This window comes from Balaenoptera borealis, assembly GCF_965194805.1.
Source record: "Balaenoptera borealis genome assembly, chromosome: 10".
Taxonomy (NCBI): domain Eukaryota; kingdom Metazoa; phylum Chordata; class Mammalia; order Artiodactyla; family Balaenopteridae; genus Balaenoptera; species Balaenoptera borealis.
Genome location: NC_138874.1, coordinates 80,338,568 through 80,347,551, shown reverse-complemented (window position 1 = coordinate 80,347,551; position 8,984 = coordinate 80,338,568). Strand labels below are relative to the sequence as shown.

General features: G+C 48.3%; 2 protein-coding genes across 3 annotated transcripts in view; one reads left to right on the top strand and one right to left on the bottom strand.

Moving 5' to 3' along the window:
• PTEN (phosphatase and tensin homolog) overlaps positions 1-1,071 on the bottom strand; it is an 87,683-nt gene extending 86,612 nt beyond the window's left edge. The window contains exons 1-2 of one of the 2 annotated variants that reach the window (XM_082339535.1): positions 783-1,071; positions 1-95 (exon numbers count right to left, since the gene is read on the bottom strand). In XM_082339535.1, coding sequence (XP_082195661.1) covers positions 1-79 — 79 coding nt within the window. In that variant the 5' untranslated portion in view covers positions 80-95; positions 783-1,071. The other variant, XM_082339534.1, reaches the window with a different exon arrangement.
• Positions 1,072-1,434: 363 nt separating this feature from the next.
• Positions 1,435-6,292, top strand: KLLN (killin, p53 regulated DNA replication inhibitor; the record flags this gene model as incomplete). The annotated part of the gene is given in 4 exon segments (XM_082406654.1): positions 1,435-1,791; positions 2,117-2,329; positions 2,333-2,368; positions 2,372-6,292. Coding segments are annotated over 4 exon segments (795 nt in total). The 3' UTR covers positions 2,561-6,292.
• Positions 6,293-8,984: the final 2,692 nt, after the last annotated feature.

Sequence of the window (8,984 nt, the reverse complement as noted above, 5' to 3'; positions counted from 1 at the left end):
AGGTCAAGTCTAAGTCGAATCCATCCTCTTGATATCTCCTTTTGTTTCTGCTAACGATCTCTTTGATGATGGCTGTCATGTCTGGGAGCCTGTGGCTGAAGAAAAAGGAGGAGAGAGATGGCAGAAGCTGCTGGTGGCGGGGCTTCTTCTGCAGGATGGAAATGGCTCTGGACTTGGCGGTGGCTGATGCCCCTCGCTCTGCTGCCGCTTGGTTCTGGACAGCAGCCGGGTAATGGCTGCTGCGGCGGCTGCTGGATGGTTGCAGCGACTGGGCCTGCTTCTCCTCAGCAGCCAGAGGTCTGGCAGCGGCGGCAGCGGAATGGGGAGAAGAATAATCCTCGGAACGGCTGCCTCCTCCGGCGGCCTCCGGAGCCCGGGCCAGGAGGGGTGCGGCGGCGGCGGAGGGGAGGTTTAAAACCGGCCCGGGTCCCTGGATGTGCCGCCGCCGCCGCCGCCGTGTTGGAGGCAGTAGAAGGGGAGAGACCAACTCTCCGGCGTTCCCAGCCCTGGAAATGGTGACAGGCGACTCCGACCCCCTCCCCGGAGCTGCAGCCGCCGCCGCCGCCGCCGCTTCTCCCCCCCGCTCCAGGAGCGGGAGGTGCAGCCGCCGCGCCTCAGCCGGCTCCCGCCCGAGTCCACAGCTTCCACCTTCCCTTTCAGGAGAAGCCGAGGAAGAGGCTGCACGGTTAGAAAAGAAGACGAAGAGGAGGCGAGAAACGCCGCCGCTGCCGCCGCCGCCGGCCGGCCGGCTCCCCGAGGGCGCTGCCCCCGCGGCTGCTTACAGGCGCTGAGAGGGGCTCTGGGCCGCGGCCGCCGCCGTCTCTCATCTCCTTCGCCTGAGCCCGGCCTCGCCTCACAGCGGCTCAACTCTCAAACTTCCATCATGGCTGCAGCTTCCGAGAGGAGAGAACTGAGCGCAGCCGCGTCCCGGCACCCGAACGTGTATCCTGCCGCAGTGCACAAAGAGTCCCGCCACATCACCGCCCGCCGGCCTGCCCGCCCCCTGCGCCGCCGCGCCGGGAGCCCAGGCGCCTCGGAGCCCGAGGGGAGGCGGGAGGCGGACGGACCGCGCCGGGGGAGGGAAGGGCAGGGCAGGGGCTGTAGGGAGGGGGCAGAAGCAGCAGCTCCGGGTGCGAGCGCCGAGTCCCCAACGGGCAGGCGCACTGAGCATGCCCAGTATGACTGCCTGGAGCTCGCTCGGGCTTGTTTCGAGGCGCCCGCCTGTAGCTGCACTTGCCGCGGCTGCTTCTGCAGCAGCCCAGGGTGGGGGGAACGAGCTGAGCCACGGCCGAAAAACCCAGCCACAGGCAGAGTAGGCTGTTGCGAGGGGGAGAGGGGGAGCGAAGGTGAAGGCTGTGGCCGGTTCGTTGAGCAGTGTCACTGACTTGAGTCTGAGGTTACCTGTGAACAGGTGGAAAAGACCAGGTGACTGCTATGGTCGGGGTACAGGAAAACGCAGGGAAGATCCCTGCAGCGAGGACACCCCTCCCCCTGCCTCCACCTCCAGATTTCCCCGGCACGGCCTTCAGCCTCCTTCTCCTTTTGCACGGATGTCGGATCACAATCGTTCGCAGGGATGTGACTGCAGCAGCCCTTGCCGAGAAATCCCACCTCTCCCCCCATCCCCACCCGTGTCCTCAAGGTGTCAGTCTTAGTACAAAGAATAACCCCCTATTGTGTCTCCAGTGTGTATCACCTCATCCGGCTCCCTTTCACCGCCCCACCTCCCGCTTCCCCGGTACTCGGTTCATTTGCCCTAAAAATGAAAGCTCCCAGCAGAGCGCGCTGAGTGTGAGCACATCGCCCCTGAATTTCTAGATCCCAAAGGGCAACTGTCCAGGTGAACTGAAAGCGGATCCCCGAGGATGGTATGCACGCTGCAGCCCCCTGCATTTCCCCCGGAGAGCCGAGCATCTCTCCCCTCGGGGTTCCAGTTGGGTTCACCGCTTCGAACTCAAGCTCGACCCTTAGCGGCTCCTCGCCCCGCCCCTTTTGGGCCGCAGTGAAAACCCGGCTGGGTGGATCGCCCCGGGGCCAGGTTCCGCGCTCCTCTAGCGGGTCAGTGCACGCTAGAGACCGGGGTTGCAGGGCGGGAGTATGAATTACGGGACGGTAGGACTCTGCAGCCCCAGCGAGTGGGCGGAGCCGAGGAGACCTAGGAGGGTTCAAAAGGAGGTGGAGGGATACACGGGCCACAGTCGGAACTACTTTCAGGAGGAGGTCACGTGTGTTCCTAGTTGGGGAACTTTCCAAATTCCCACTCCCATTTGATAGCTCTAGAGGCAAGTGCTTCGCTTCCTCTGCCCAGTGTGCTCCCGCCATGTACGGGTAGCTGAACCCCGGAGCCTCCCCGGTTTCGGCGGAAGAATAGGCTCAGACGATCCTCCCGCCGGAGCGCTGTCGGTGCTGGCGCCTGAGGAGCTGGTTACACAAGCACCCACATCCAAGCACGTGCCCCCGCCTCCCCTCACCTTGGCTGCCGCCGCTGATTCTTGCAGATCTCAGAGCAAGAGTTCCCAAGCTGGTCGCACCCTTTCCTGCTACCCACAGAGCAAGCTAGAGGACGGAGACCTGAAACTCCGAGCTCTGGATCCGCTACCACCGCGCCTTCCAAACCGTGGGAGAAGGGGCTGGGCCCCGGGGGTCTGGCGCATCTTCCTTGCTAGTGCCCTGCCCCCTAGGACGAACCTTTCTGGTGCTGCACTCGCGGTGCAAAGGGTATCTCCTGCAGCAGCCCGGTGATTGAATTCAACGATGTTGCGACAAACTTTCAGTCACTACCTCTGAGCTGGTGAGCGCGCCCCACCTACTGTAGACTCAGCCTAGTGACTTATCTGGTCGGAGAACCTAGTCCATGGCCTTCAGCCCAGAACAAACTTGTCAAGTCTGCTTAGAGCTCGGATTGTTTGACCTAAACCGCGAAAGATCTGGTTCGGAAATGCTGAAAACTAGAGCGCATTTACCCTGACATCGATCGGCTGCCAAGTGAGTGGTCCACCGTCTGCTTGGAGAGAGTGGGCATCAGTACCAGCGTAGGAATTCTTTCTTTCCCCTGGGAAGTAGAACTCAAGGAGAATTTGAGTCCAAAAGTATTTAAGTTGATACCTAGACTGAGGCGCTGGTCGTTTTTTAGAACTGAGAGAATGGGATCAATTTGCATGTGTGTTGCAGTTATTGTGAATAGATGCCTAGGAAGGTCTAAAAGAGGATTTATTCAGTGTATGAGAAAGAACACATCATAGTTGCAGGCAGCCCCTGAAGACTAGAAATCTCAAGAGAGCTACCTTAGAAGCCACAGACCATTACCTAACTCCAGGACTACTTACTAATTAAACCAGGGATATTTACACTGTTCTTAGAGATCTCTGAGGCTTCATAAAACTTTGAATTTATATGCAACATCCTTTTAAGATAGCTCTGCAGGAGTTAGCCACCTGCTGAATCTTCAGTCTTGATATTTATTGGAGCCTGGTTTTGTGCATGGTCCTGGTCATCTTGGGGGAAGGAGGGGCAACAAGTGGAAAAAGAAATGGAGAGCAACCTAGAAAGAGTAGGAGAAAGGCCTCCATTTGGTTTCCAAAGATGAAAGTCCTGACCACACAGCCTAGATAAGCTAGAGATTTTTTTTTTTAATAAATTTATTTATTTATTTATTTTTGGCTGTGTTGGGTCATGGGCTTTCTCTAGTTGCTGTGAACAGGGGCTACTCTTTGTTGCAGTGCGCGGGCTTCTCATTGTGGCACGGGCTTCAGTAGTTGTGGCGCACGGGCTTAGTTGCTCCGTGGCATGTGGGATCTTCCCGGACCAGGACTCGAACCTGTGTCCCCTGCATTGGCAGGCGGATTCTCAGCCACTGCGCCACCAAGGAAGCCCTAGAGATTTCTTTATTTTATAAATAACCAAGGATAAGTCCCTGATTTCTAGGTGTTCCACTAGATTGCATGGCAAGAACCTGAGAGCTACGCTCAATTGATTATCAACTACTGCTTGGTGAGGAAAGGGAAAATGAAGATAAAGTTAAATGAAGGCAAGTAATTAGGGAGGGGTAAAATGTCCCACATTTGTTTTTCCAGTTGCTGATCTTGTCCCCAGAGTTCCTGTTATTAGCACTGCCCTACTTTGCCCACCCCTCTCCCCCCACTCCATGTGAAGATTAGTCTCACAGTATCTGAGAAGTTCTGAAATCCACTTCCTAGGAAGAAAGTGGATTCATTCCTGCCCTGTTGGTGTTTTGGTGTTAGGCATGAGGAGAGAGAATCCTTTTCAGTTCCCGTGGCACAGAGTTATTCTGGAGCAGAGAGGGTGTGCGTCACCAGCACTAACATGCTGGAATAGGAGACTGGCCCACAAGCACTTCCATCTGCTGAAAGAAGAAACTGGAAAATGAGTTTTGCTGCTACTCTAAACATCAGGTCCCTCTACTTATCTCCATGGTGAGTGAAAGGACCACCAGTGTTGGCAGATATTTGACCAGCCTGACAGCAATATCAGGTGGTTCTTAGAAGTTGCTGGGTAAAAAATTTCCTCCCCTTCCCAGTGTTAAGTGGGTTCCTGAAGGAAATCCTTTTTTAATTTTGGTTTTTCTTCACTTTGTCCTCCTACCCAAGAGGTCTCCATACCCAGGTGGTAGAGCTGAAACCTTTAAATAGCTGACCCTATCTAATGTACAGAAAGATTTTTTAAGTTTTTTTTTCAAGTTCAGTTGCAAATATCTGCTTGGCTGTACAGATATTACAATACATTGGTTTCTAAACACTTCAGTTATTTACCTGTCTGGATTCAGACTGCCCTGGGGAGAAACAGAAGCTGGTAACAAAGGGAGAATTATATAAAGCTTCAGGGAGACTAACCATACAGAATAATTAGTGAACAGGAAAAACCAGCTTTAATTATAGTTTCTAACAGCTGATTCCAAAACTGTATTGCTACTGCACCCAGAGAATATCTAAAGAAAATTCCTTTCTTATTTTCTTTGATAAGTGAAATGACCAGCAACTCAATGGGGATGATATAAATAGTTGATGTGCTCTTTGTAGGTCCTGCTGCTAAAATGTCTTTTGTTGAACACTGATTGCTATAGTACCTTTCTCATCTCCCACACACTGACCTTTCAAATAGAGATCTAAAGCAATGGCTTCAATTTTTAAGTAATCTTCTCTATTTTTATCTGCTTAACCACTGTTTTCTAAATAATACAGAGTAAAAAGTATATAATAATTATATATTTTAATTTAAACCATCCCATTCTTCCAATGGTCTGAAGACTTTTCCCTTATTTCAGTTATCCTAATTACAAATGTTCCTGTTGTTTTAAATAAAGACATTTTGCTTACAACATTTCTCCAGAAGGTACCAGTATGGATCATAAAAGCAACCACATCCTAAAAGAGAATTTTCCATTGTTGCCTACAAGTTCTTCATGCCCTAATCTCCTGGAGCTATTTCAGATGGCACTTGTGTCTCCTTTCACATCTCAGTAGAGAGGTGTGCTGTATGAAATATCACACAAAGAGAAATAAGGGCTGGGCTGGGTGCTACTGGGAGAACCACAGAGCAGACTAGGCACTCACTATGTCCAAGTGGCATTTAGAAATTGTGACTTGGACTAGAGAGTGATAGAAAAGAAAGACCTAACATGACAAGACAGCTTTGATTGTTTTAGTCTCCGATCTAACACTGGCTATTGGATATTCCACTTTGGTCCCCTTAATACTAACTCTAGCCCTAGGAACACATTTTTTGCCTTTTAGCTCTTCCGATAATAGAAAAAGATAATAATTTTTATGTTACCAGCAGATATTGGGGCATTTACCAGGTGCTTCACGGAGTAGCCCTCGTTTGTCCAGGTATAGGAGGGACACTGAGAAGGAGTCAAAGTTAACTATTGCCTCACTCCTACAAATCTTTCCCTTCAGAACATCCTTCTGGCTTCTGAGGTATCACTTTTTCTGGTAACAAAAAGCAACAAAAAACCTTTTTGAAAGAGAAAATTCATGGTTAAAACTCTATCTAAGGGACTTCCCTGCTGGTCCAGTGGTTGAGAATCCACCTTCCAATGCAGGGGACGTGGGTTCGATCCCTGGTTGGGGAACTAAAATCCTACATGCCAGGGGGCAACTAAGCCCACACACCGCAACTACTGAGCCTGTGCACTCTGGAGCCTGCCCGCCACAACTAGAGAGAAGCCTGTGTGCCACAACAAAGAGCCCACGCCACAACGAAAGATCCCACATGCTACAATGAAGATCCCACATGCCGCAACTAAGATCTGACACAGCCAAATAAATAAAAATTTAAAAATTAAAAAAAAAAAAAAACTCTATTTAAGGTAGCTTTTTTGTCTGTGTTGATGGTACAGGGTCTTAACTCCATTCAGTCATTTAATGATTCAATCAACAAATATGTGGGAGTCTTATGTGCCAGTACTAATAATGCTAAGCTTTGTGGACAGAGCAATGACTATAGCATAGAGGGTCCAGCCTTTATGGAATTTAGTCTCCTTGAAAACTTGGCTTCTTTGTCTGACACTGTTGCAACCTCTTCACAGTCTAGGAGTAAAGTTAAAGCTGTAGAAAATACCCTAATATTTGATAACTGTTTCAATTATCTATTGCTGCATAACAAACCACTGTAAACTTGGTGGCTTAAAAGAACAACCACCATTTATTTTCTCACAATTTTGCAATTTGGGAAGATCACAGCTTCACAGTTCTTCAGCTCCCCCATGATGTCAGCTGGGTCAGACATGTGGTTACGTTCAGCTATGACTTTGGCTAGGGCTGGAATGTCTGTGACATTCCCCACATGTCTGGCACCTCAGCTGGAGCACCTGAAATGCCTGGGGGCCTCCCTCTCTTCGTGTGATCGTTCATCATTCAGTGGTCCAGCCCAAGCATCTTTGCACAGTGACTGAATCCCAAGAGGAAGAAAGCGGAGGCTTCAAGGCCTCTCAAAGGCATGGTTCAGAAGTCCCAGAATCTCACTTTCATTCTATTCTCTTGGCCAAAGCAAGTCACAAGGCCAGCCCAGATCCAAGGGGAGAGGAGTCTCACTTCTTAATGGAAGGAGTGGCTGGGATGAGAGGAATTATTGGCAGTCATATTTGGAAGCACTCTACCATAATCCACCCTCTGGCCACAAATGTTCACACATACACACCCACACACAGACATGCAAAAGACACTTACGTCCTCCCCCCCAAATTATCATTCTGTATTAGCATTGGCTCTAAGGTCTAGGATCTGGTAATACACACTAAGCCCAGATGTGAATGAGGCATTTCAGATGCTGCTCCTCTTCATCTGGAGATCCATGAACTAAAAAGACAAGTTACAATACACAACATACAATGCTGAAACAGGGATAGAATAACTGCAATAGATACTTCTTTTCAAAGGTCGGCAGGGGGAAATGGAAGGCGCATAGCAGTCATTAGTCTGTAGCAATTCTGAAAGCCAGCCAAGCGCTGTCATCCTGACTCTAAGGATCTAGTTCTCCATTAGGCCTGGTTCTTCTCCCTGGGAGTAGTTTCCTAATCCACTGTTCTTGGCTCCCTGCTCTGGGGTCTAGTTGACCTCTGAGTCAATCTTCCTTTTTCATAAACTAAAACTGCCTGCCCTTTACAGTTGAATAACTCTCTCAGCCTGCTTCTTGCCCATAGAAAGTTGGGGGCCCAGAGGCTTTTTTTCATTTTGAACTGTCTCCTGCTTCTTTGGTCCAAGCTCCTGGTGCTTTTATCAATAAAATTCTTTTTAAAAGTGTGTGGGTTTTCTATGACTCTAATTGGAGTTCACTCCTTGACCACAAAGCAACATCCAGAATTCTTTCAAAAACAAACCTCTGTCTACATTGGGCCTTTATCTAGGTGACTGCTGTTGGACCACCCTTAAGATTCTTAGAAGCCCTTTTTGTCTAGATGAGAGGGTCTACGAAGCAATGTCTTAAATTTTTTAGAGGTCTCAACAGAGTTTTGATTAAATCTTTTCCTTGAGGTCACATTTTATAGGCAGTCCCTAAGGCCATTTCTTAATTTGAGACCTTTTGCTGACTATAAAGACTCTCCTAGGCCCTGTATATTTCTACATTCTGCTTAAAAACTGAATAGTTCTTTTTTTTTTTTTGACACATTTCTCTCTTGTGATACATGACACATCACTAAAAGAAGCCAACTGACACTTTGAACATTCACATTGAAAATCTTCGCTAGGTCTACAAGTTCATTAGGTACATTTTCTATGTTTTACTGCACACAAGTGCAAATGTTTCCAAACATTTTGCCACTACATAACACCACTTAGCCAGCCTCCAATAGCAATTTCCTCACTACTCTTATAGCTTCCATTGAGATCCCTCAACAAATATTAGCAAACCAAATTCAACAATACGTTAAAAGGATCATACACCATGATCAATTGGGATTTTTTCCAGGGATGCAAGGATGGTTCAACATCTACAAATAAATCAACATGATATATACCACATTAACAAAATGAAGGATAAAAATCATATGATCATCTCAATAAATACAATAAAAGCATTTGACAAAATTCAACATCCATTTATGATTAAAAAAATCTCAACAAAGTGGGTATAATGAGAACATACATCAACATAATAAAGACCATATATGACAATCCCACAGCTAACATACTCAACAGCGAAACGCTGAAAGTTTTTCTTCTAAGATCAGGAACAAGACAAGGATGCTCACTTTCACCACTTCTATTCAACACAGTATTGGAAGTTCTAGCCAAACCATTTATGCAAGCAAAGGAAATAAAAGGCATCCAAATCAAAAAGGAACAAGTAAAACTGTCACTATTTGCAAATGACATGAGATTATATATAGAAAACCCTAAAGACTCCACCAAAAAACTGGTAGAACTAATAAACACATTCAGTAAAGTTGCAAGATATAAAATCAATATACAGGGACTTCCCTGGTGGTGCAGTGGTTAAGAATCTGCCTGCCAATGCAGGGGACA